The 25,444-nt window shown below is 42.1% G+C and overlaps 1 protein-coding gene and 1 long non-coding RNA gene across 2 annotated transcripts in view; one reads left to right on the top strand and one right to left on the bottom strand.

The window, feature by feature from the left end:
- Positions 1 to 25,444, bottom strand: part of col5a1 (procollagen, type V, alpha 1) — a 65,366-nt gene that overhangs the window by 15,278 nt on the left and 24,644 nt on the right. The window contains exons 5-37 of the mRNA XM_088434888.1: positions 19,851 to 19,982; positions 18,206 to 18,313; positions 17,765 to 18,136; positions 17,613 to 17,701; positions 16,305 to 17,028; positions 15,911 to 15,967; positions 13,712 to 13,753; positions 13,262 to 13,324; positions 12,254 to 12,328; positions 10,445 to 10,537; positions 10,310 to 10,366; positions 10,176 to 10,229; positions 9,162 to 9,215; positions 9,030 to 9,083; positions 8,895 to 8,948; positions 8,776 to 8,829; positions 8,644 to 8,688; positions 6,968 to 7,021; positions 6,830 to 6,874; positions 5,598 to 5,651; positions 5,455 to 5,499; positions 5,130 to 5,183; positions 3,836 to 3,880; positions 3,714 to 3,767; positions 2,913 to 2,957; positions 2,741 to 2,794; positions 1,239 to 1,346; positions 1,104 to 1,157; positions 889 to 942; positions 511 to 555; positions 338 to 391; positions 182 to 226; positions 54 to 107 (exon numbers count right to left, since the gene is read on the bottom strand). Of these exons, the coding sequence (XP_088291014.1) occupies positions 54 to 107; positions 182 to 226; positions 338 to 391; positions 511 to 555; positions 889 to 942; positions 1,104 to 1,157; positions 1,239 to 1,346; positions 2,741 to 2,794; positions 2,913 to 2,957; positions 3,714 to 3,767; positions 3,836 to 3,880; positions 5,130 to 5,183; positions 5,455 to 5,499; positions 5,598 to 5,651; positions 6,830 to 6,874; positions 6,968 to 7,021; positions 8,644 to 8,688; positions 8,776 to 8,829; positions 8,895 to 8,948; positions 9,030 to 9,083; positions 9,162 to 9,215; positions 10,176 to 10,229; positions 10,310 to 10,366; positions 10,445 to 10,537; positions 12,254 to 12,328; positions 13,262 to 13,324; positions 13,712 to 13,753; positions 15,911 to 15,967; positions 16,305 to 17,028; positions 17,613 to 17,701; positions 17,765 to 18,136; positions 18,206 to 18,313; positions 19,851 to 19,982 (2,991 nt within the window). The remainder of the gene's footprint in view (positions 1 to 53; positions 108 to 181; positions 227 to 337; positions 392 to 510; positions 556 to 888; positions 943 to 1,103; positions 1,158 to 1,238; positions 1,347 to 2,740; positions 2,795 to 2,912; positions 2,958 to 3,713; positions 3,768 to 3,835; positions 3,881 to 5,129; positions 5,184 to 5,454; positions 5,500 to 5,597; positions 5,652 to 6,829; positions 6,875 to 6,967; positions 7,022 to 8,643; positions 8,689 to 8,775; positions 8,830 to 8,894; positions 8,949 to 9,029; positions 9,084 to 9,161; positions 9,216 to 10,175; positions 10,230 to 10,309; positions 10,367 to 10,444; positions 10,538 to 12,253; positions 12,329 to 13,261; positions 13,325 to 13,711; positions 13,754 to 15,910; positions 15,968 to 16,304; positions 17,029 to 17,612; positions 17,702 to 17,764; positions 18,137 to 18,205; positions 18,314 to 19,850; positions 19,983 to 25,444) is intronic.
- Positions 1,717 to 5,868, top strand: LOC148412002 (uncharacterized). The gene is made up of 3 exons (XR_015867942.1): positions 1,717 to 2,980; positions 4,124 to 4,372; positions 5,562 to 5,868. It is a non-coding gene; the product is annotated as an uncharacterized LOC148412002 (long non-coding RNA).

The following is a 25,444-nucleotide window of genomic DNA, read 5'->3' on the forward strand; positions in this document are numbered from 1 at the left end:
AGAAATGTGTAGGAATACAGTTGTGTAAAAAAATGAAAGGGCTGAATACTTACGGGTGGGCCCTTTGGTCCTGGGAATCCGGTTGGTCCCTGAGGTCCTGGCAGACCCTGACACACAATCACCAGCACGTATTAATAACTTGATCTGAATGACGACTTTGAGATCTCAGAAAGTCACCTACCCTCTCGCCGGGAGGTCCCGGTGGTCCGTCGGTCCCTGAGTTGCCCTGCCGGAAAGAAAAAAAAAAAAAATCCATTTATGAGTAGAATAAAAAGGATTATGAAAAGTATAATAAAATGTCCATAGACTTGACATGTAAAGTAAAAGTTTGCCGCACTTTTGGTCCAGCTTTTCCCGTGGGTCCTCTGGGTCCTCTCTCACCACGAGGGCCCTGCAGAAAAGCAGGAACGCTTACATATCACGCCAAGACCCTCAGAATTTGTGCGAGTTGTGCGAGGTGCCAGGACGGCCATCTGCCCGTGTCACGACTCTGCTGACTAAGACACCCACCGTCGGTCCTCGCTGGCCACGTGGCCCCGGTTTTCCAGCCGTTCCCTGCGGACACAAAAAGGAGGTAAGTGAAATTCTTTTTTCTCCCTCTCATTCCAATTCCAGAACTATTTATGAGCCTGTTTGGATAGACAAAAGGCAAAGTACCATTTTTTTTATGCTAGGCTAAGTTATGCTAAATTATGATCGGCTGAACTATTTTTATTACCTCATGCTATGTTGTTGCTATGCTATGCCGCACAATGCTATGCTCTGTTATGTTATACTACAGTATGTCTGTTTTGCTGTGTGTTATCGTATGTTATGCTATGCTAACTTTGTTGCGCTATGCTCTCATACTATGTCATGCACTATTTTGACATACAGAGTCTCACATACCCGAGTTCCTTTCTCTCCGTTTGCACCAGGGAAGCCTTGGAAACCTTGAGACCCCTATGAGAGGAAAAAAAAAAAGACAATATTTGGTATATGTATTTATGCGGTGTTTTACTTGAATACAGAATTAGCATTACGGCCTGCAAAGTAGACTTAGGTCGTGAAAATGAAAACCTACACATTTTTGGCTAAAATGTACAAGTGTCCTCAGTTGTTACCTTTGGTCCTTGTCGTCCCGGGTATCCGGGCAAACCAGGCACTCCGAGTTTACCCTGGAAAATGATATACCCAAATGAGTGATGGCTGCTACGTTAGCTTCACATGCTAGCAACACGACTGTCACAGCTTCCTACCTTCTCGCCAGATGGGCCGAGAGGACCGGAATCCCCGGGGAGACCAGAGCGACCTTTGGGCCCCTCGGGACCGTCTTCACCTCTGGATCCCGCCGGTCCGATCTCACCCTGAGTGGACGGGACAAGTCAAGCGTTAGCATTCCCCACAAACGTTAGCACTGATGCTAAGAAAAGATATGGTCCAAAATGTGAAAGCATGACACATCTTTTATGTTGGATTAGCCTTTAATCTTTCATATTGATTTTCTCGTGGAACTGGAGGAAGGTCTCCAGGGATTTGACGGGTCTAAAGAGCCATTGATGTCTTTGTAGTCAGGGTGAGGTGAGCGGATGCTTTGACGTGTGAAGTGTCAATTCGGCGCCTTATGGAAGCTACTTTAGGCTAAAATTCAGCGTACAAGGGTATAACTCTATGTTACGACTTGAGGTGAGAAGCTGCATGCTTTCACCATGACCCAACGTTGTAACGTGGGTGAAATTTCAGCTTCCTAGAATGTAATTTCAATGTTTTCGCTTTGATTTGAAATGCCTTTGGTGTAAAGATTAAATGACGAGACAAAATACTGCACAAGGGTTAATCCTTGTCCATAGAAGGTATTTTGACCAGTTTTGCAGTATTTTGCATTCCTGGTTGTCGCCTTCTGGGTGAAATTTCAGCTCCCTAGAGTGTTCTTTCAATGTTTTCTCTTTGATTTGAAATGCCTTTGGTGTAAAGATTAAATGACGGGAGAAAATACTGCACAAGGGTTAATCCTTGTCCATAGAAGGTATTTTGACCAGTTTTGCAGTATATTGCATTCCTGGTTGTCGCCTTCTGGGTGAAATTTCAGCTCCCTAGAGAGTTCTTTCAATGTTTTCTCTTTGATTTGAAATGCCTTTGGTGTAAAGATTAAATGACGGGACAAAATACTGCACAAGGGTTAATCCTTGTCCATAGAAGGTATTTTGACCAGTTTTGCAGTATTTTGCATTCCTGGTTGTCGCCTTCTGGGTGAAATTTCAGCTCCCTATAGTGTTGATTTGAAATGCCTTTGATGTAAAGATTAAATGATCGGCCAAAGTACTGCACAAGGGTTAATCCTTGTCCATAGAAGGTATTTTAACCAGCTTTGCAGTATTTTGCACTTCTGGGTGAAATTTCAGCTCCCTATAGCGTTCTTTCAATGTTTTCTCTTTGATTTGAAATTCCTTTGCCGCAAAGAATAAATGATGGGACAAAATACCGCAGAAGGCTTCCAAAAAAGAACAAAAATGTAAGAATATATCTTTGGGATCGAACGCGTTAAAAACTAAGACTCGTGAGTCTCGTTCAGGGCCAAAACCCAAGGTTACAGGTTAAAAACTAGGATTCTTAAGTATGAGTCAACTTGAAAGGCTGCAACTCTCCAGATTCCAACCGGAAAGCGGACTTCGCCGATCGTAACGACGCCTAATTTCGCTCTTTTGGCGCCATCTTGTAAAATATGGACTCGGAAACAAAGGAAGAAACAAACAAGCCTTACCCTGTCACCCTTGATCCCCATGTCTCCCTTGAAGCCCGGGAAGCCGTCTTCTCCCTGGCAACAAAAGCCGAGCTCCATTTAAATGGAAATTCTTCAAACGACAACGGGGACGGCCGGCGCGCCGCGTGCCGTGAATATTCATCCGCCAGCCGCACGCTGGGCCTTCTCTTACCTTCTCTCCTTTGGTTCCTTTCAGGCCGCGGACGCCATCTGCGCCCTGAAGAGCAACAACGTACACAAGTAAGTAAGATTCGCCACTTGAAAAGTTTACAGATGAAAAAAAAAAAAATGCTGCTTTATTTTCATAATGTAAAAAAAAATATCTAAAAAAATGTCACCTTGTTTTTGTATTCTTACTCAGTGTGGCTTTTGTCTGACGTTTTATATTTGTAATGGTGCACAAATTTACTCTTTAAAAAAAACGACTTGATTTTCATGGAATCAACAATTTTTTAATCCCAATTTTTTTCAATTGAAATCTCAAATTTTGTAGAAAAAAAAACGGTTTCAGTCTAGTAAAATTAGATTTCTTTTCTGGGAACAGAAGGGTTGTTAATGAAAAAAAAATCATAATTTAACAAAGATTCTGATTCAAATTTTATAATAAAAATTTTTTTCCAGAAAAAAAAACTAAAAAAAAATGTCGTTCTTTTCCTGGAAAAAAAAACCGTTCTTTTAAAAAGCTATTTTCGTTTTTCGCGGGGGTTCTCAGTCCCCATTAACTGAAAAAAACAAGGGATTCATCTTCCAAATCAATTTACATTTATTCTTATTTATTCATTATTTTCTCTCCAGCATCAAATGTTTCAATTGGTCAAAAACGTCCCTGGATCGAATATGGATTGACATTTTTTTTTTCAGGCACTTTGATTTACATTAAACTCTTTTTTTCAGATTCAGAATAAGATGTAACCTATATAAATTCCTTCAAAATGTAAAGCATAGTCCCTTGTCCTTTCTCCAGCTTGCTCACCTTCACGCCTCGCGGACCGGGATAACCGATGGGCCCCTGGGGGCCGGCGGGTCCCTGGAGAGGACAGCAAAAGGTCAAAAGCGCTCTTGCCACGCACAATGGCGCCGTAGCGAGCGTCTTACCATGTGTCCCTTCTCTCCGTGAGGTCCTTCTTTTCCGGGGTGACCCTAAAAATGCTCACAGTCAATTAATACCGCCTCATCTGCGCGTAATGGCCCTCGTAAAAAAAAAATTCATTATGTCGGCCCAAGATCATCGTTAAGACGCGTTATTAGATGATAATAAAAGAGGAAGTTCTGATTATACTAGAGGACGTCAACAAACGCAAAAGTTCCCCCGCTTGCAAGCGGACTTCATCCACACATATATACATATATATGGAGTTGACACACACGCGTTGTTGATTTCAGCCGAAAGAGTGTGTAGAGATTGGAAGGAAATGGAGCGCTGATGGCTTTGCCGCGTCGCCACTTTGGCGAGGAAATGGATCCCAGATGAGGTGCGGCCCGCCCGCCGCCCGCCGACAAATGGAAGCGGAGGAATGAAAAAGGGGCAAATAAAACAAGCGCAAAGAGCTTTTTGGACTCTCGCGGCTAAAGAGGGGAGACCGAGCCGTGTCTAAATGTTTACCCCACAAGGTCGCATGCGGGGGAAAAAAGGTATGAGGCCCACGATTTTTTGCTTTTAATTTATTAAGCAGTAAATAACAAGCGTTGCCAATATAATGTACTTGAGTTATTTAAAAAAAATACTAATATTTTTCTAACGCTGTCTACCATTTAAAAAATCATAATTTTAATATAATAATTATAATAATATAATAATAATTTTAATTTTTTAATTGCATTGCATGCCATACGAAAAATGTGTTTTTCATGTTTTGCCACTGGGCCCCAAAATGGAGCTGGCGGGCCGCAAATGGCCCCCGAGCCGTATGTTGGACACCACTTTTGAGTATTGATTCATTTTCTTTTTAAAGCTACAAATTGGCAATGAGTTAGATGGCACATAGAAATTGTACAAAAATAATTCAAATATTGCTGTGCTCAACAAAGCACTTTATACATTTTTAATCTGTTTTATAGTTGAGAGAAAAAATACAGCAAAACTCGTTAAGATCTCATTTTTGACTGATTTTTTAAATTGCAAAAAATCGCCAAAAGTATGTTCAATTTTGTAAATGTCATTCTTTTATGATCTAATTATGAATTTGCATTCGTCGTGTCTTGTTTATATATTTCTTGACTGGAAAAGCGGCGAAATAAAATAAAAATCAAATGTATTTGAGTAACTGATTGGCATCAATGTACAAAATCCAAAAACAAAGATGAAAATATTTCCAAAATGGACGTTAGCATCACAAACATGTGTTAGGACATTTGATTAAAAAAAAAGGGGGGGGGGGGGGGTACTCACAGGTGGTCCGTCAGCTCCTGGCATTCCTGGCAAGCCGGGCTTTCCGGTGGGACCCTGCAAGTTTATTTAAAAAAAAAAAAAGAAGAAGAAGAAAATATATAGTCATACGCTACTAGAAATGCGTGGGAGGAAAGCAGCTAAATCATTGAATAGTTGAGTAATTAAAAAGTGGATGGGGGCCATGTTTCACTGGTGCCTCAGAGGCACGCCGCGCTCATGACTTAGCATTAGCATTTGCATTAGCATGCCATTAAGTCCGCCGATTGCAGAGGCGGCAGATTTATGCCTTCAATAGAGTTAAGATCCGCAAAAACGGAGACGTCACCTTCTCTCCGGGAGGCCCGATGGCACCTTGGGGCCCGGCAAGTCCCTGCAGAGAGGGAAAAAAAAAAGCAAGAGAAACTCTTTATTTTCTTTTTTTTTTTTTTCCAGGAAGAAGGACAACTAAGTTTTCCAAATTCTGCTCACCTGAGCACCTGGATTGCCCTGCTGACCGGGAGGTCCTGGTTCTCCTTGAGGTCCCTTTTGGTCAGGAGAAAAATAAATAAATAAACACAAGTAACATGGGTAAAAAATTTAAAAAAATACATTTTCCAAGCCCCCCAAAATGCTCACAAATCCTTCAAATGAAGATGGTTAAATTACAAAAATGCATAAAAAAAGATAATACATTTTAGAATTATATTAGTGCATAATAATCCAAACATATCATTAAAAAAATAATTTAAAAAAATGCTCCTCATGATAAGTGCAGGGAGAAACACCTTTTTAGGACGATTAATTTGTACGTTTTTATTTTACATTTCCAGTGATCCATTTATAAGTCCACAGGAGCCATATTATTTCTTTTTTGGACTATTTTGAGCATGTAAGTTTGCTTAAGTTTAGTTTGGGGTCATGCGAAGTGCTTCCCGTGTGACATCATTGCTAAAGTACTAACGACGCGCTAACAACGCGAATGTCAGATGCCCAATGTGGTATGTTACATATGTGTTTTTATGTGAATATGTCCAATGTTAGCCGTAGCTAATGTCCACTTGATGTTTGTCGGTTCTACGGCGTAAATTGTTGGCGGGAAGTGTGGATGAAACGAGTTAAGCGAAAAATGCATCACAAACTGCAACAAATACGTTAGACATAATAACGTATTACATTCCAGTCAAGTCGGTGGCTCTTATCTCATAATATATGCCAACAATGTCGCTTTTGTATCTCGAATTTTCTCTCGTTGCTAGAGGCATTTTTTTCCGTCTTTTATAAGCTGAATTTTTCATAAGGAGGCATGCATAAGTCGAGGTACCACTGTATATTAAATCCCTCCAAAATTGCAAAGTTTGAAGTCAATACGACCGTAAATTCCCCAAAACGTTACACTGGGTAAATGTGAATTCCTCAGATGTTGTGCTAGATAGTATAAAACGAGCATAAATCTCTCACGAGTTGCGCGGCTTCAAATAAGACTTTAATTAGGACAACTGTGTAAGCTAATTTTTTAGAAATCCTTTCAAAGTTGCGCAAGTCAAAATGAGACCATCCTAAATCTCATAAATGTCACTTAGGTGGAAAAAAAGACTGTAAATCCCAGCATAAGCTCAACATATCCCAAAAAGACCAGTGCAAATCCTGCAAAAGTCAGGCAGGTTTTCAGAAATCCCTCAGAAATTGCAAAATGAAACATGGCCTATACGCCGGTCACTTACGATGTTGCCTTTGGGTCCAGGGTGGCCGTCCGCTCCGGTGACACCCTGCGGGACGCCACGTGAAACCGGGTATTAGCATAAGCATCCAAAATTGTTAGCCGTAGCTTTAGCTGTGAAAGTTGCCAGGGGGAGACTCACAGGAGGTCCGGCGGGGCCCTGGGGTCCTTTTGGTCCCAGCAAACCGCGGGGTCCCTGGAAGAAAGGGAGAATGACATCAGAAATGCCATGGCGCCCGTCCACAGTCAATTATTAATCATAACCCCCCCCTCCCCACACACACACACACACACACACACACAAATTCATTTAATTTATTTCAACTTAATTCAATTTAGTGACATCACTTTTGTCTCAAGTGACCTTCTCCATTGGTGGCCCACAAGATGAATTTGAAAGGCAATTACAGACAGTAATTGCCCCCCCCCCCCCTCCCCCCCCCCAAAAAAAAGTGACAGCTGCATTTTGTCTTTTATTTATTAAATAAATTATATCAATTATTAAAAAATCTACTGGTTGAAATGAGAACACTGGATCCCACGAAAGTCTGCAAGGCTTAAGATAAGAGTATCTTAAATCCCACAAAAATTGCACATGTGACAACAAGACAACCCGAATTAATCCCTCCACCAATTCCTTTAAATCCCGTCAAAACTGCTCATGTTATGAGAAAATCTGTAAATCGTCATTTTCTAGATGTAATTTTAGACGTGTCATAACATAAAATCCTGCTCCAGTTCACTGTGATTTCAAGGTAAACCAAAATGAAAAGAAAACACACAAAAAAATGGACAAAAATTAAGCAGATTCAAAATATGAAAACATTGATTTATGTCATTCTTTTCGTGGTGCGTCCCGCTTGAAATTATAGCCAAAAATTGACTCCACTCTAAATTCAGTTTTCCACTTGTCATCAGGCCAGTTTAGCACACCCTAGTGGACAAAACAAATAATGACCGCAAAACACCTTCAACGAGACTGCCGTAAATCCTGCAAAAGCTGGAAGGCTGAAAATCAGACAATTGGAACTCACAGATTTTTTTTAAACTCGAGTTAAAATATGACGACAATCCCTCAAAGTTGTACAAGTTCGAAGTGAAGTACAGAAATCCCACCAAAGTTGCAAGGCTTAATATAAGAGGTACAATAAAGAACACAATGATTGTACAGATTTAAATGAGACAAATGTAAATCCCATAAAATTCTAAATTCCTATTAACAAATCTACTGGTTGAAATGAGAACACCGTAAATCCCACAAAAATTGCGCCCATGTAAACCTGCCAAACCTAATTCATCCATCCACCAATTCACCCCTACAAATTGCTCATGTTATGATAATTCCGTAAACCTGCAAAACTCGCGCTTAGTAAAATCCACAAAAATTTGCGAGGTTTAAAACAGAGTACTGTAAATCCTACAAAAATTGCACACATGTAAACCTGCCAAACCTAAGTCATCCATCCACCAATTCACCCTTCCAAATTGCTCATGTTATGATAATTCCGTAAACCTGCAAAACTCGCGCTTAGTAAAATCCACAAAAAATTGCGAGGTTTAAAACAGAGTACCGTAAATCCCGCAAAAATTGCACGCATGAAAACCCTACTTCATCGCTACACCAATTCCCTTAAATACCCTCACAAAAAGTTGCTAGGCTTAAAACAGAGTACCGTAAATCCCGCAAAAATTGCACGCATGAAAACCCGATTTCATCGCTACACCAATTCCCTTAAACACCCTCATGATTGCTTGTCATGAGAATACCGCAAAAAAATTGCCGAAAATCTATTTATTCTAAAAAAAAGAAGCACTCACCGGTTCCCCGGGAAGTCCCCTAGGTCCGATCTCGCCATCATCTCCCTGGTGGAAAAAAAAAAAGACATAAATGGTCACTTTGTGTACAAGTAGGGTGAAAAACCAAATCAAAGAACGCGGCGCTGGGCTTACCCTCTCGCCGTCCTCGCCGGGTGCACCGGGTGGCCCGTGGGGTCCGGCTTCGCCCTGGAAGCCCTCGCGTTAGTCCCGGAAGCGCGCGAACCATAACGGGGCGGAAACCGATCACTCACTCTGTGTCCTTTTTCGCCGGGGAGTCCGGCGAGGCCGTCGAAGCCGCGATCGCCCTACCCAAACAGAAAAAATCTCGCAACGGTCTTCGGTAACGATGCGGCGTCCCGAGAAAAGTCCCAACGGGTCCCACGTACCTTGGGTCCAGACTGACCCGGCATTCCCCTGGCGCCGTCCGCACCGGCGCGACCCTGCAAAGGGCGACATTTTCACCATCAGGAGGATCTCGGAAGCCTTACGGTTTCATTGGACTCGGGGGGCTCACGTACCCTTCTGCCGGGTTTCCCGGGGGGTCCGGTCGATCCCAGCGGGCCCCGTGGACCCTGACGGAACATTTGACCTTCAGTTAAACGCTCGCTATAAAACGTGAGAACGTACCGTTCAAGAAATAAGAACCTAAATACTGTGTATATATATATATATATATATATATATATATATATATATATATATATATATATATATATATATAAAACAAATGCTAATACCACCAGGTATTTCAAAAATATGTAAGATAAAAAAAATTTAATATGCAACGTGCAAAGGCAAATCAAAAGGTAAATAATAAATAAATAAAATAAAATATGTACTGTATTATTTGTCATAATGTACCATAAAATAAGATATGCGTTTGATTAAATATGAATTGAAATAAAAGCAAATACTGTTGTATTTTATCATATAATTAGATAAATATATGTAGTATGATTTAAATATGCAAAGATGTACAAAAATGTAATTTAAAAAATGTTTCCATTAAATACGTACTGTTGTGGGTCACAACATGAAATAAGAAATTAATTCTGTTCAGATAATGCGAGAAAATGATTGAATTCTGTGAAATTACATTTTGTATTCTAAAATTTTAAATAATCACAAAAATATTGTAAAATAACATTTATGAAACAAAAAATAGCATAGCTTGTTTTTAGCATTTTAGAAAAATAAATCACTCAACGGACAGCCCTATTTCCATTAGTATTACAGTGATTTAAAAAAAAAAAAAAAATATATATATATATATATATATATATATATATATATATATATATATAAATAATATTTAAAAATGTAAGAATAAATATGCATCTTGAGTAGAGATAAATGAAAAATTGTCACAAAAATATACTGACTCAGACATAACATAAAATAAGAATAAATGATTATAAAATATAATATCTATATAATAATAGAAATATATCGTTATGAATTCAATACAGCAAAGATATACCGTCAAATTTCGAATCATGTAACGTAAAAAAAAAAAAAAAAAAAATGTTGACCTGAGGACCGGCCTCCCCGGACTCTCCCTTGACTCCGGCGACACCGGGCGGACCCTGAAACAAAAACCCGATAAGCGAGGCTGCCCCCGTCCCGTCGGTCACGTGACCTCCGCCGAGCTCCTCCCGGTACGCACCAGCGGGCCGGGCCTGCCGGTCAAGCCCATGGGACCGGTGGATCCGCGCATGGCCAGCTGGGAAAAAGCGCAACCCGGTTAGAACCCGGACCCGGCGAGCGAGTCCGGAGCGCGGGCGGCGGCGCCGGCGCTCACCCGAGCCTGCTGCATGATGGCTTGCATCTGGGCCTCCTGGGCCGACATGGCCGGGCCCTTCTGGCCCGAGTCCCCTCCGGCGCTGAATCGGAACTGCCCGGGGGGAGAGCAAAAAACCCCTTTAGCGGTCAAGGGCTCGTCCCATTTCGTCCTCTTTAAATTCTTATTGGAATTAAATCTCGCCCGCCATTGCAAAAAAAAAAAAAAAAGTCCATCACTCCTGCAGCGGCACCTTAGGCCGTTTTCACAAATGCATCACCTGCCATCTGGTGGCCGCATGGCAGTATTGCACCACAAAGGAATATTCCAGGAAGATTTTCAATGCTATCCTGTGATGTGTTTTGGGTGTATTTTTATTAGTGCTATCAGGCAATAAAAAAACGCATATATTTAAATAATTTATCGCGATTAATCTTATTTTCGACCAATCATCCCACCAAATAATCGGATGAGAATATTTTGACTTTGCATAAAATTGTATGACCAGATCATATTTTTTCTCATTTTTTTTCTCATTTAGAGATACAACTCCCCAACTAGGGCTTTCATTTAAATATTTTTGGTACAATTATTCAATCGATTAGTCTATTGATTCAGACTCAGATTCAGACTCAGACTAAAAAAAAAATCGGAATAACGAATAGTTGCCGATTAGTTGTCGATTAATCGATTTAAAAATCTGACTAAGAGTATATGACATTTATGACAAAGTTAATACATTAACTTTGACAACACTAATCTGGAATAAATAAAATAATAAATATCAAATGACCAATTGGTGTTTTTGGGGTCAAATGCCGATTTATGTTTTATATTTTACGTTTTATGGACATTTATTTTACTAGCCGCGATGCCACCGCAATGATTCATAATTTGAAACTTTCCAAGCTATCCATGAGATCATTTTCACACAAATTAAGGGAATATTCCATAACTTTATTATTAATTAATTTTGGCCGGTGCTCAGGAACACCGTCATCCAAAATGACACGTACAATTTCAGGGAATTGATTTTAGAGGTTTTTTTTTTTTTTTAATGCGCAATATGGCGATGTAATGTTGACTCAGCAGCGATTGCGCCGCTTTCACGTGGTTTCCATTAGCTGAAAATCAGCGGGCTCACTTGCCATGTGTTTTATTCTCTAAATCGCAAATGAACTCAACGTGCTTGGATTTTTTTCAGGGAATCGTTTTTCTTGCGGAATGACAGATTTCCTGCTCGGATACCGTTTGTGTATGGACAAAAAAAAATAAAAAAATAGCAAATTCACATTTGGGAAAGTCATCATGGACGTTAAGAAGCAAAAATGGAAGCTGGACGCTTAAATTGCTACTTTTTTCCTCACGTGTTGAATCCTGCACCTTATGATTCAGTGTGATTTATCTGCAGTTTTTTGAACGGCCACCAGAGAGCAATCTCTCGGTAAACAAAGGGAGACAGACGTTGAGTCTGAACCGCTATTTTACTCGCCGCCAGGCGACACACTCCAATAGTAAACAATCGGGCGTGTTACTGTTGTGTTGGTGCAGTATTTGAATCAGTTGATGTTATGTTATCTTATTTCTCCATCTTTCTGCATAAATACCTGAACTTAAAACCTGCCGATTATAGTTCGGTGCGGCTTATACGTGGCAAAATCTATTTTCTGTTCAATTTTTGTTGGTGCGGCTTATGGTCCGGTGCGGCTTATATGTAGCAGGATCAATTTTTGTCGGTGCAATTTATACGAAGTTGTGGTTTCTTGTCTGGAAAATACGGTAATTGAAAATGAAATAATTAGAGTGTCCATTGTTGGGCGCTTTACTTACAGGCAGCATCAGGACGGTGCCAGGTGGTCCTGGAAGACCGTCGGCACCAGGGAGACCAGGACGACCGGGAAGACCCTGAAACGTGAGGAAACAGTCAGTGTAAACTCATCTTGGTGGAATATAACTCTGCAAATACAAAAAAAAAATGGAAATCTATTCAAATGATCCAGGTTCATTGGTTGTTTTAAGGAATCTTGCAAAATCAAATGTTCTGCTTCTTTTGGCAAATAATTCCGCTGAAATCAAATCATATATTCCAAATGTCATTACTTTGTTTTCTTGTTATTTTAAAACCCTGTTTTATCAGTGCAGATCAGTTTTCTTTTTCTGCCACGGTAGCCAACCAAATCTAATTTTCCCCCTCTATTGGCAGACCACGTTGAAAAATATTCATCTTGTCACCGCTTCTTTAGTTCATGTTTTTTTAAACCCATTTTTTGCAGCGTAGCGACCTACCTCGCTAGCTAGCTAAATAGATACAGTAGCTAGCTAGCTAGGTAGATGATACGGATGGATACGCCGATAGATAGATAGATAGATAGATAGATAGATAGATAGATAGATAGATAGATAGATAGATAGATAGCTAACAGCCTGTTAATACTCGATCTTGATAGATAGATAGATAGATAGATAGATAGATAGATAGATAGATAGATAGATAGATAGATAGATAGATAGATAGATAGAATAGCCTGTTAATACTCGATCTTGATAGAGATATATAGATAGATGGATAGATAGATAGATAGATAGATAGATAGATAGATAGATAGATAGATAGATAGATAGATAGATAGATAGATAGAGCTAACAGCCTGTTAATACTCGATCTTGATAGAGATAGATAGATAGATAGATAGATAGATAGATAGATAGATAGATAGATAGATAGATAGATAGATAGATAGATAGATAGATAGATAGATAGATAGATAAAATAAAGAAGAATTTTTTGCTCCAAAAAACTAAATGGCGTAAAACCCTTTTTTTTTTAATTCTACTTACCCTCTCGCCGGTATCTCCAGCAATGCCGGGTGAGCCAGGGGCACCTGGGGGTCCGGGGAGACCCTGATATATCGAGAAAAAGATGACATTGAACTCTCATGTGTATCTAATGAAGTGGTTTTTTTTTGTCTTCGTTTGAAAAGTGGTCACACATGTTGAGGGGGAACAAATATGAGATTTCCATCAGAGGGTGCTCTTTATATGTCTATGGCTTGAATTGGGACTGCCTCTTGAAAGGGGGAGAAAAAAAAAACGAAATAATCAGCATCTGGGCAAGTCCGTATCTCATCTGGGAAAGCGACCGCTCCCTTTTTGAACGGGGGGGGGGAATCAAGGCATGTTTTCTGCGCTAACATAAACAGGCCGGGCCCGGGAGAAAAAAGGCAAGCAGCGCCAACAATCGGGAGGAACAAGACATGCCGAGGACAATGTTGAGGCGGCTTGACTTACCGCTGGCCCCTCAGGCCCAGGCGGACCCTCCATCAGCATTCCCTGCAAGGCGCAAAACACAGGAATCGTGACCGGGGGGTGCGCGATTTGAAAAATGTATAAAAATGACAAGGTCGAGCCTTAACACGCATTCCTGCCTGTCATCCCGTCGCTTCAACCCATGATAAATTTGCGCAGGAAAAAAAAAGAAGTAGTGGAAGGCATGGCGCACCATTGAGCGCACCACTGCAGAGGATTTATTTGAGGGACAACATGTGCGTTCATGCAAAGACAAGCATGTCAGCTTGACTCCAAAGCCGCGTTTGTGGTCGGGAACACGTCGCTCGGATTCAAACGGGATTCCTCCTCGGTGCGCCCTCAAGGGAGGGTGCGCGGTATTAAGAAAGTAATGACATTGTGGTCGGATCATGATTACGCACAGAGACATTGTTTTTTGCAGTTTGGGGAGCGGGGGCTCGCCAACATCCGTAAATTATCTTGAAAGGGGTGCGCGGCTTAAAAGGTTAGGGGAAAATATCCAAGCGCATCACACTGGGAACCTTGTTCAAGCCGTGTTTGTGCTGGGAACATGTTTGGTGGATTCAAACGCGATTCGTCCTCGGTGCGCCCTCAAGGGAGGGTGCGCGGGATTAAGAGTGTAATAACATGGTGGTCAGATCATGATTACACACACAGACATTGTTTTTAACGATTTTGGGAGCCGGGGTGTGCCAACTTGCGTAAATTATCTTGAAAGGGGTGCGCTGTTTTCAAACACAGTACTCCAACTTAGCGGCTCCATGAACCACATTTTAAAGGGGAAGTACGAAAGGGGTGCATGGCTTGAAAGGTTTGAAAAGTTTTGCGGAGATTCTTGTAATGATCACCATGGATTGTTGACAGTATTTTCACAAGGTTGTGCCAACTTAATCTTGAAAGGGGTGCGCTGTATTAAAAGCTAGCGCTAGTAACTTGTGAGTGCTCGAAAGACGATGTATGAAAGGGGTGCATGGCTGGAAATGGATGAAAAGGTTTTAGGCATTCTTGTAATGACCACGATGTGCCAGTGGTGCGCCAACTATTTATTTATTTTATTTTATTTTTTTACGTGGTTGAATGGACAAAAATTTGAGGGTCATCAGACACCTGGGACTACTAATAATCGGTAAGAAAAAAACGTAAACAAAAGTCTTGTCAATTTGTCTTCAAAAGTTTTTTTGTTTTTTTAAATTTTGACGGCTATTTTTCCTTTTACCGAAAAAGATTATCGGCAGAAACCTTGACTGGAAATAATTGTATCGGTAAGGAAAATGTCAAGAAAAGAAACTTGTCAATTTGATGAGAATACGCTGACTTGAAAATACAAATTGCGGTGAAAGTCCACCTTGCGATGACAAAAGCGAGGACATCTGTCCATTGTCTGCCAGGCGAAGAAGCTAAACACACAGTCGGCGTAAATACGAAAACGCTCCGTCACGCAGCAGTGTATACTCGCTGACATTTGTTTTGGGAGTGAAGCGGCTTCGGTTCTGAGCAAAGCGCTCAGAGGGAATCGGCCGCCGCTCTCTCCCGTTCCGTGTTTACACATGACTGACGAGCCCCGCATGGCTCTTCTCCAAATGTTTACATTGTCGTACCGATGACCACGGGTCTCCCTGCTGCTACGTCCGCTAACGTTTTGTGTCTGCGTGAGTGCGTACAGATGGCACAGGCAAACAATCCATAAATGAAGGCAGAATTTCTGCATCATTTACATAGATAGATAGATAGATAGATAGATAGATAGATAGATAGATAGATAGATTGTTAGCTCGCTAGCAAGATAGATTGATAGCTCACTTGTATGATTGATAGATCGATACATCGAGTTTGCTAGCAAGATAGATAGCGCAATAGTTTGCTAGCAACACAGATACTTTGTTAGCTCGCTAGCAAGAAAACTCACAAGCATAATCAATAGATTGATAGTTTGCTTGCTAGCTAGCTAGGTAGATAGATAGCTCAATAGCTTGCTAGCAAGATAGATTTTCAGCTCGTTAGCAAGATGGATCGATACTTTGCTAGCAACATAGATAAATAGATTGATAGCTCGCTAGCAATATAACTCACTTGTATAATCAAGTAGATAGCTCAATAGCTTGCTAGCAAGATAGATTGTTAGCTTGATAGCAAATAGATCCATAGCTCACTTGCCCCGCAAACTTACGCTTTGATACTTACAGGCTCAATGATAGCAGGTTCTCCCTTCTGGCCCTTCTCGCCACGGACGCCATCGACCTACAAGACAAACATAGCCGTGAGCCACATGCCATCTTTCTTGTCTTCTGTCATGCATCCTGTCTTCTCTAGATTTTTGTTCCTTCTGGGTGTAAATGTTATCATCCTCTTCCCGTGTACTCAATCATCTGCTAAAAGAAAAAGTACTTATTTTTTTGTCCTTTGCTAGCTTTCTCCCATTGTCTCTACGAACTTTGTCTTCTCTTAGCATTGCCTGCTACTCACTAACATCTACACTAGTAAACCTTTCAGTTCAACAATTGCCCTTCTGTCAGACTTTACTCTTCCTGTTCATTTTTTCGACTTCTACCCGCCATTGCATCGCATCTTCGCTCACCTGTCCGTAATACTCGTTGGTCTCGGCAGGAAGCACTTTGGAACCTTTGTCTTGGTAGTCCAGGTCTTCGTAGTTCTCATCGTAAATATTCAGATCCAAATCATCGTAGTTACTGATGTGCTCCTCTTTGAAGGTGTCCAGGTCGGTGTAGTCCCCCTCGCCCTCGATGCCAAGGCCGGTTCCAGTGGCGATGGAACCGCCGGCTCCGGTTCCGGCGCTGGCCGAGCCGCCGCCGACTGTAGAAGAGCCTCCGGCTGACACGGAACCGCCTCCAACCGAAACGGAACCGCCGCCGAGGGTGATGGTGGAGCTGCTTCCGCCGCCCCCTCGGGTGATGGTGGTGCTGGAACTTCCTCCGCCACCGCCCAGGGTGATGGTGCCACCGCTGCTACCTCCTCCAACGCCAAGGTCGATGCTGCTGCTTCCGCCGCCCAGCCTGATGGTGCCGCTACTGCTGCTGCCGCCTCCGCCACCCAGCCTGATGGTGCTGCTACTTCCGCCGCCAAGGTCAATTGTACTGCTGCTTCCGCCGCCAAGGTCGATGGAGCCGCCGCCAAGGCCGAGGTCGATGCTGCTGCTGCTGCCGCCACCGCCAATGTCGATGGTGCCGCTGCTGCTGCTTCCACCGCCGCCAAGATGGATGGTGCTGCTACTGCTGCTACCGCCACCGCCGCCAAGATGGATGGTGCTGCTACCGCCGCCACCGCCAATGTGAACTGTACGACTGGGATTTTCATAGAGATCAAAGTAAGATTTGTCAAATCATGCAGTTTCTAGTCAAGCCAAGTTTTTGTTGGTGAAGGTTTGAGGCTTTGAGATTTAGTGCATGGGAAGTATCCCTGTGCGCTATCTCTGTGGTGTAACCTCCCTTTCTAGCTATCACTTCCGGTAGCCTTAGCGTTGGAGAGGTTAACCACCCCTCAAGCTTTGGTAGGTTAGGAATGTGTAATCAAGGCCTTGTTTCTAATCAAACTATGGCTGACAACCTCCGAGAAATATACAAAACATTAACAGCAAAATTCTCACTATCAACAGATCCTCAGGAAAATCTAGTTCCTCGAGAGCCGTATCCTACCATTTTTCTCTACCTGTCTTTGTTGTCTCCCTATCTCTTTGCATCTGATTTCATGAGCAGCTCATCAGCAAGCCCTGTGGGAGCCAGGTAAGGGTTTTTTACAGAAGGAGACATCGAAAACAGGCTAGATACGGCTCTCGAGGACCCGGAGTTCCCTACCTCTGATCTAAGACATCCTTACACCCTTCTTCTCAAGTCTGATTGGATGATGTCATATGACTGTAGTCCCCTACCTGCTACTGCCTCCACCAGTGGTCACGCGGCTGTCCACACCATAATCCCCATCGCCATAATCTCCGTAGTCACCATAGGAAGTCCCGAGCTAGGGAAACCAATGTCATTAACCCAAGAATTACCGGCACCCACGCCTGAGTGATTCACCTACTTTAGTTTTATTAATGGTGATTGAGGATCCACCGGCAGCACCGCCGCTGATAACTCTGGTTTCAACCGAGCTTCCTGCGCCAAGGTCAATCTTTCCTCCGGCGAGCACGTCCACTTGCCCGCCGGTGCCGGTAATGGTGATGCGCTGGGAGCCGTCGACCCCTGGTTCTGGCGTCACTTCGTCGTAGTAGTTCTCGTAGGTCCCGTAGTTGTCATAACCGTCGTAGGCGCCGGCGTCATCCGTGGTGCTCGCCGAGGAGCTTTTGGACGATGAGCTGCTGGACGATGAGCTGCTGGACGATGAGCCCGAGCCGGAAGACGAGCTGGAAGACGATGAGACGACCACTTTTCCACCCGTGCCTCCGCTCGTCACCTGTAACACGACGCAGATTTGTCATGGTATGACATAGCGTATTTCAGCCACCCGTTAGCGATCGACTACCTTGACATCCTTAGTCGTCTCCTCTGCATCTGAAGTTGACTCGAGAGCTTTTCCGTCCATGTCCTCGTAGTAGGGGTACTCATAATAGTAGCTGTCCTCCTCTGTGTTCTGGAATTTCAACAGGGACAATGACAACACGAACAGCATGAACTGTTTGAATCCGAAAGCCGGCGTTGTTTTGGTTTGATATTCGGATTTTGGTTCTTGTACTTTGATGCTATAAAATGCCATTTTTAATCTGCCATTACATAACATATTAACAGTGAAAACAGACCTCTTATGACCCTAAAAATATTGTCGCTTTTGAGCGTTTTCTTCTTTTTAAATGGGTTTTCACAGTAAACTTGCATGTAGAGAGTGGTACAATATGTTAGCATGAAGCTAGCTGCTAGTATGTTAGCTAGTATGTTCTTAAGATTGTTAATACATGTTGCAGTGGTACGTCTCGTCTGTGACACCAAAATCTTTGTCATGGCGAAGTTTAGATTAGCCTGGGTTGAAAGTGGAAGTAACAGAGGCATTTTTATGAAATGAGATTATCTTTAAATCATGGATTTTGGAGAGTGATGTCCCTTGTGACAATCGGGATTAATGGTATAGGAGAGCAGGACACAGGAATGCCTTCAACTTGTAGAGACCTCCATCAGACGCCCCTGTTTCAACTTGCTAGCCCCCCTCCGATGAAAAATGACTTTTCCGTAGCTTTTTTGGAGTGAACGTTACACACGCAGGTCAGGCTCATGTTCTTCGTTTAACACCTCTCGAGGTTGCGTTTGAGTAGCGGTACGTATTGAGGCAGGAATTCAGATTCGGACAGGCACAGTTCATCATCGTCGTCATTGTTGCCCAATCAATCTACACAACCTGTCACGTCCAACCTCTTAAAATGCTTTCAATTCAACCCAAAAAGGTCGGAAATTTGGGTTCCTTTTTTTGTTTTTTTGATAGAGTTTTAACTTCAAAGTGCTTTTGTTCCGAATTAAGCCTAATCGACAATCGAATTAGGCTTTGGCACCATCTTGTGGCTCCTTAGTGCCAAGAAACTATGTTGGAATGCGTTGAGTAGTATCGTGTGGTGCTTTTGCATCATTTTAGTTCCAAGGAATGTGAGATGGTTAGCTTCATATCCTTCTGGGACCGACTGTGGAGGACATTTGTTTTTCGTATGTCTTTTGAGCTAAGTCCTAACGTGTTGAGGAGAGGAATTCCTGGCGTTTTCAACGATGTCTCAAGTGTTTGGACGGGATGCGATTAGCTTTGCTGTCTTGCTCAGATAAAATAGAGCCAACCGTGTCGACGCAAATATGAAAGTAATGCTTTGGCACCATCTTGTGGTATCTTGGTGCCAGGGAACTATGTTCAAGCGAGCGGAACATCGCTGTTGTCGTGTTTTTGGTGGCTTTGTTCTTTACTTGGCATCAGTCGGAGTTAATGTCACAAATGCAAATCATAATAAGGAAGCCTCAAGTCTTCGAAATCAAAGCGCGGCTTATGACTCGCCAAACCCGAGCAACGGTTTGATATGCCCGACTTTTAGCGGGGCCTCAATTGGGATTGATTTTTGCGGCAGCAATCTGGGATGTGCTTGCAAGTTAACTCTGGCGTCGTGAGACGAGTCGGTTTATGTAAAATGGCGGCAACTCACATAGTCGTCCGTGTTGGGGTCCTGGTTCTGCGGCTGGTCGGGGACGGCCACCTCGCAGTCTGGGCTGTAGTGCTCGCAGTAGTCATAGGCGGCGCGATGGTCTGCTACGATCATTAGCTGCTGGATGTCTCCCTGGAAACGACCCCAAACAGGAAGTGAACCAGACTAGCAAGTTATGCATTTCAACAAACAATCAGGCAGCAAATAAGGACGGGACAAACTAGGTCGGGCTCGGACTTTGCCTTCGCAACCTTCGTTCCATTTTTCTCTTGACTTTTTCAAGACGTATGCCTTGGAGGGGATGGTGAAAGGATTGCACATAGCGTGAGGAGACCTGTAGGAGTTGGACTTACAGGAGATCGTATAGCAGCGTGGAAGGGGGGGGGGGGCAGTTGGCGGTAAAACGCTTATTTAAGAAAGAAAAAATGCTGACGAGCGGGGTGAGATTGATGGGAAGGCGAGCGCCAGAGGAGCGAAAAGAAGCCGAAGGCTCCGCGGGATCCCCGGGCTACACGGGGAGCCGGGTGTGCGTCTGCTACGGCTTTCGCAGCGTCGGCGCACACACTGTATCGCTTCTGTCCAAACATGTTCTCATCGCACCTCCGAATGCAGTGATGTCATCACACATCAATCCAATACGGAATCAACGTTGCTCAAACAAAACGGAGGGGAGGGGAGAAAAAAAATTGAATAACGAGGCACAACTGTGGGAATGGACTCCCACCTTCTGTTTTTTATTAGGGCCCCCGATTCCAGGCTGTGCCAGCTGTGCGCTGCAAAAACTGGACTTAGGAAATATGTTTGAATGTATTTGCGATATCACAAATGCAAATCATAAGAAGGAAGCAACAACTCGTTGAAATCGGAACATGAATCGTGAGTAAATTTGTTCAAATTTCCCATAATGCCATGGCTTGTTGAGACTTTTGTCATTTTGTCACCAACTGGGTGAAATTTCAGCTTCCTAACTGTCTTTTTTCACTGCTTTCTCTTTGATGTGAAAGGCTTTTCGAATGCCATGAGTTATTTATTTGCTCATTTGTATACGCCACGGCATTATGGGGAAAAAAATACCAGATTGGCCACAGTAATAAAACTTTTAAAAAATTCTTACTTACTTTTCAAACCTATTGGTATAATGTATGCCAAATGCTAAAAAAAATGTGGGAAATAAGGCTGTTTTTAGCTTTTAACCGACTAGTACGTTCAAACACAATATGTTAAATTATAAGGATTAAGTACCCTTATTTTGACCATTTTTGGGTCATTTTCTTCCACATTTTTCTAGCGATAACTACTGTAAGTGACTGTGGAATTTTGACATGTAAAATTTCAGCTCCCTAATGTCTTTTTTAATGCTTGTAAAAAGCCTTTGATTTAGGGATTTAAAAAAAAAAAAATCCGCGCAAGGGTTGAATACATTAAGCAAGTACATTCAAACGTAAACAAGTTCAAACGTACTTGATGGCTAAATGCTAAAAACGTAGCATATTTTTCTCCCATGCTCCCACAGGCTTCGGGCCTGCACATGTGCATACCCCGTGGCTTTATGGGAAAAACTGCAGAGTGGCTAATAATAAAAATATTACAACAACTTTTGCTTAAAGGGACAGTGTGTAAGATTTAGACCATTTTTCCTTAAAAAGAAATAAATGATTGTAAAGTTCAAAAACTTGCAAATAAACGTGTTCTAATGACCAACAGTTTGTTTTAAATATAATCATCAAATTATATTACATGGGGGGGGGGGGGGGTGGCACTTCTCCGGAGGCGGCCATGTTTGTTATAGCTACGGACAATGGTAAATGTTGCGCCTCCTGTTATATGTAATGAAAAACGGTCTAAATCTTACACACTATCCCTTTAAGTTCATTTATTATTCATATTTATTTAGTATAATGCGAATGATGAAAAAAATGCAAGCTACTAGTATAAACACACAAATTCCCAAACATCGGACGGGAGGAATGAAGTAGCCGAGAAAGGCTCAAGCGAGCGTGTCCCCGTCGGGCGCCGCGCGAGGATTTGGGCCCGGTCGGCTCGTTAGCTTTGGCCCGGGCGGCGACTCGCAGCTGCGCTCCGAGGGGACCGTGGGATCTCGGGGTTCGGGATGAGCTCACGTTGGCTCGCTCGGGGGCGGCGGCGTCGGAACAACGTGACCGCGTTCCCTGGCTTTTGCTCCGTGGAAAACCGACGTACGCTTCAAGTATTACGTGTCATTGATTGAACGTTAGCATAATATTTAGTTAGCTATGAAAGAGGAGACGGCTAGCCAGCGTAAAGAGACCGAAGGAAATTGCTCATCCGTCTTTTTAACCGTACGACAACGTTATGCCGAGAAGGACCACTTGGAACCAGGAGGACGGACTTTGTGTGGGTTTTCAGACGTCGGGCCTTGTGACTTTTTTCTGGGTCTCCTAGTGTGGGACTCGCCTATTAAATCTCAAGTTGAATCGGAAAGGGTTCTTTTTAGCGATTTAGTGCCGAAATTTGGTAGCGATCTAATGGAATCTCGATTTTGGAGATCGTTCAAACCAAAGAGACCAAATCCTCCAGGGTCTTTTCGGGTATGGGTTTTTGAGACTTATTTTTTTGTGGGTATTCTCAGAGTAAAAAGTCCTACCAAATTCCATATTGCTCAGAGAAACCGACGTTTGTCGCTCCATTTACTTGCGAAAATGTTCCGATTCGCGATTTTTTCCGAGTTGTTTGGAGTTTTTTGTTTTAGATGTTTTAGACATCCCTACCAAATTTCAGGTTGAACTCATTTTAACCCTTGTGCACACACTTTGCAAACGTTGCGTTTTTTTTTTCCCCAAATTTTGTATGTGCTTTTAACGGCGCAGTGAAGTTATTTATGAATATTTTTCACCGCTTTTTTCTTCAGTGGCATCAGTTCTATCCATACAAATGTAAGTTAAATTTATTAACAAAAAAAATGAAAAATGGTATGGTTTGTCTTTGTAGTCAGTGAAGTACGATGACACTTGAACTGCTCTCTACCGCCACCTACTGTCTAGAGATGAAACAAGTCAACAAAAAGTTTTCCGTTTGCTGACATAGTTTGACTGCCGTTCAACAGAATGTTGCAAAAACTGCAGGAAAATCAATGTAAGAAGTCCTGTTAAAATGCGTCTCAAAAATTGTAATTAGAATGGTTTTATATGGTCCAAAATTTGACTCTGATCTCAATTAAGAAAAGTTCCGGAGCATCCTTTGAAAACACCACACATTTTCTTCCTTCCGTTTATTGGACGTTTGCGGATGTTGTACACATGCGATTGGTTATGAGCATTTAATTCCTGGGTCCAGTGTTGTTCCTCCGGTGTCCAGGTGGGGGCGGAGGGGAGCTCCTCCAAAGGACCCAGCCAAACATCTGTCTCCCTCCCCGAATCCGACCCCGAAACTATTCGGGCTGGACTCGGTCTTTTGGATCCGAGCCCCCCGGATTGCGCTCCGTGATTTGCGATCGTTCTCAAAGCCGTTGCGACATCGGCCGCCGCGGGCGCATAAAATACGAGCCTTGACGTTTTATGGGAACGCGTCTCACGGTGTGGTCCGTTTTTTAACCCCTTCAATCCCAAATACGTATTTTCACGTTTTTTTTAAGTCCAAACGTTTAACCGTAAGTACGTATTCTTATTTTTTCATAATAATAATAAAGGAGGGTCTAAAATATCATTAATTAAAGAGTTAAACTTTGGATCTACATTTGTGGGGCGATATCCTAGCGTATTTCATTCGGAAACTCTAGAAAGCTGAATAATTTCTGGTTCTTTGCTGGAAAATCTCGTCTGTATCAAACCCCAAGAAATGAAGGCAAAACATATTTTGCGTAGCACATTTTAGCACCGAATTGTTTTATGTTCCAATTGAATTGCTCTTAATTTGAAAATGCAAGTGCTAGAAACATAGCATTTCCACAGGGTATCAAGTTGCGCATGTGCATATCCCTTAGCATTATGGGTAAAAATGCAGTGGGCATAAAAATTAAACCTGAAATATTACTAATAAACAGTATTTGCATATTTGAGGTTTTGTATTGGTAATTGGCATTCAGTGTCTTGGTAAACTCTAGCTTAAATTCTAAAAAACACAAAAAGAGCATTTTTTTTAACTTAAACATGCCCAGAGCAATGTTAGTGGCATTATGGGAAAAAGGATTTATACACATAATAAAACAATAAAAATGACTAATAAACTGTATTCTTCTTTAACGTGGATTGATATAGGTAGGCCTTGCTAAAAATATAGATACTTATTTATTTATTTATTTTACTTGAGCACGGCTAGGGCAATGTTTGTTGCATGATGGGAACAATGCTTCATGGACATAATAAAAATAACTAATGAGCAGTATTTAGTTTTTACAAACAATTCAAACCTATTGGTATAATGTAGGACATGCTAAAATGTAAGTTCAGCATTGCGGCGCTTCGTGTTCCAATTAATTTGCCCTTAATTTGAAAAGAAATCTGCTAAAATGTAAGTTCAGCGTTGCGGCGCTTCGTGTTCCAATTAATCTGCCCTTAATTTGAAAAGAAACCGATCGCGTTTGTCGTGGAATTAAATGAGAATAACAGACGCCTGCTGTAACCCTGTAAAAAAAATTTTGAGAAGCTCCGTCGCCTCAAAACGACATTTCCCGAAAAGTACTCCAGGGGTCGCGTTTTTTCACAGGTGTGACCCCCCCACCAACGTGACCCTCCCCACCCCCACCACTCAGCCGTGCGGCTCTGTGTGCGGTGTGCTTTACTCTGGCCGTTTATTTTTGATTAGGTATGAGTCAATGGCATTTTTGTTGCTAAGTGGTCCTGAAGTGCGGCGCATTATCTTAATGGCGGCGCCCCCTCGCTGCAGAAGCATTCGGGCACTTTGGAACCCAAAAGCCGCCAAAAGCCGCCAATGCTTAACTTGTTCCGCGTCACCTAGCGCCTTGATTGAGTTAAATCCTAAGAACTAACGGGGGGGGGGGCAGAAAGTCCCTGGGAGGTCCGAGCCCCTCCCTCCGTCAATACAACCGAGAAGTTGCGCCTGCGATCGGACTTAACTCATTTAATCCCAAAGATGTATTTTTACGTCCAAATATTCAATCCAAGGTACTTATTTTCGTCTTTTTTTATTTCCGCATTCAAAGGTTTGACTGAAAATTGCTGGTACTGAATGAAGTAAGAACTAAAGTAATCGATTACTTTAAGTAATTAAGTAATCAAGTAATCTATCACTTCACACATGCAAGTTAATTACTTTAGGTAATTTAACTGATTACCTTGGTATTAGAATACCTCAAATAATTGGTCTCAAGTACTTTAGTACCTAATGTAATCAATTACTCTAATACTTTTACCGCCTAAAGAAACCAATATTTTGGTAATTTTAATACCTACAGTAATTAATTCAGGACTTTTATTTCATAATTATTTATTCAGTAATTACATGACCTCAGTAATTTAGTACTTCAAATAATCCATTTCTTCAAAACTTTTGCGAACTGACTTTAGTACTTTTAGTACCCAAAGTAATCAAATACATTAGTGATTTTAATATCGACAGCAAGTAATCAATTATTCAGGACTTTATTAAATTAATTTCTT

The sequence above is a fragment of the Hippichthys cyanospilos genome, chromosome 15 (assembly GCF_059441005.1).
Source record: "Hippichthys cyanospilos isolate Australia breed blue-spotted pipefish chromosome 15, RoL_Hcya_1.0, whole genome shotgun sequence".
NCBI classification, from domain to species: Eukaryota; Metazoa; Chordata; class Actinopteri; order Syngnathiformes; family Syngnathidae; genus Hippichthys; species Hippichthys cyanospilos.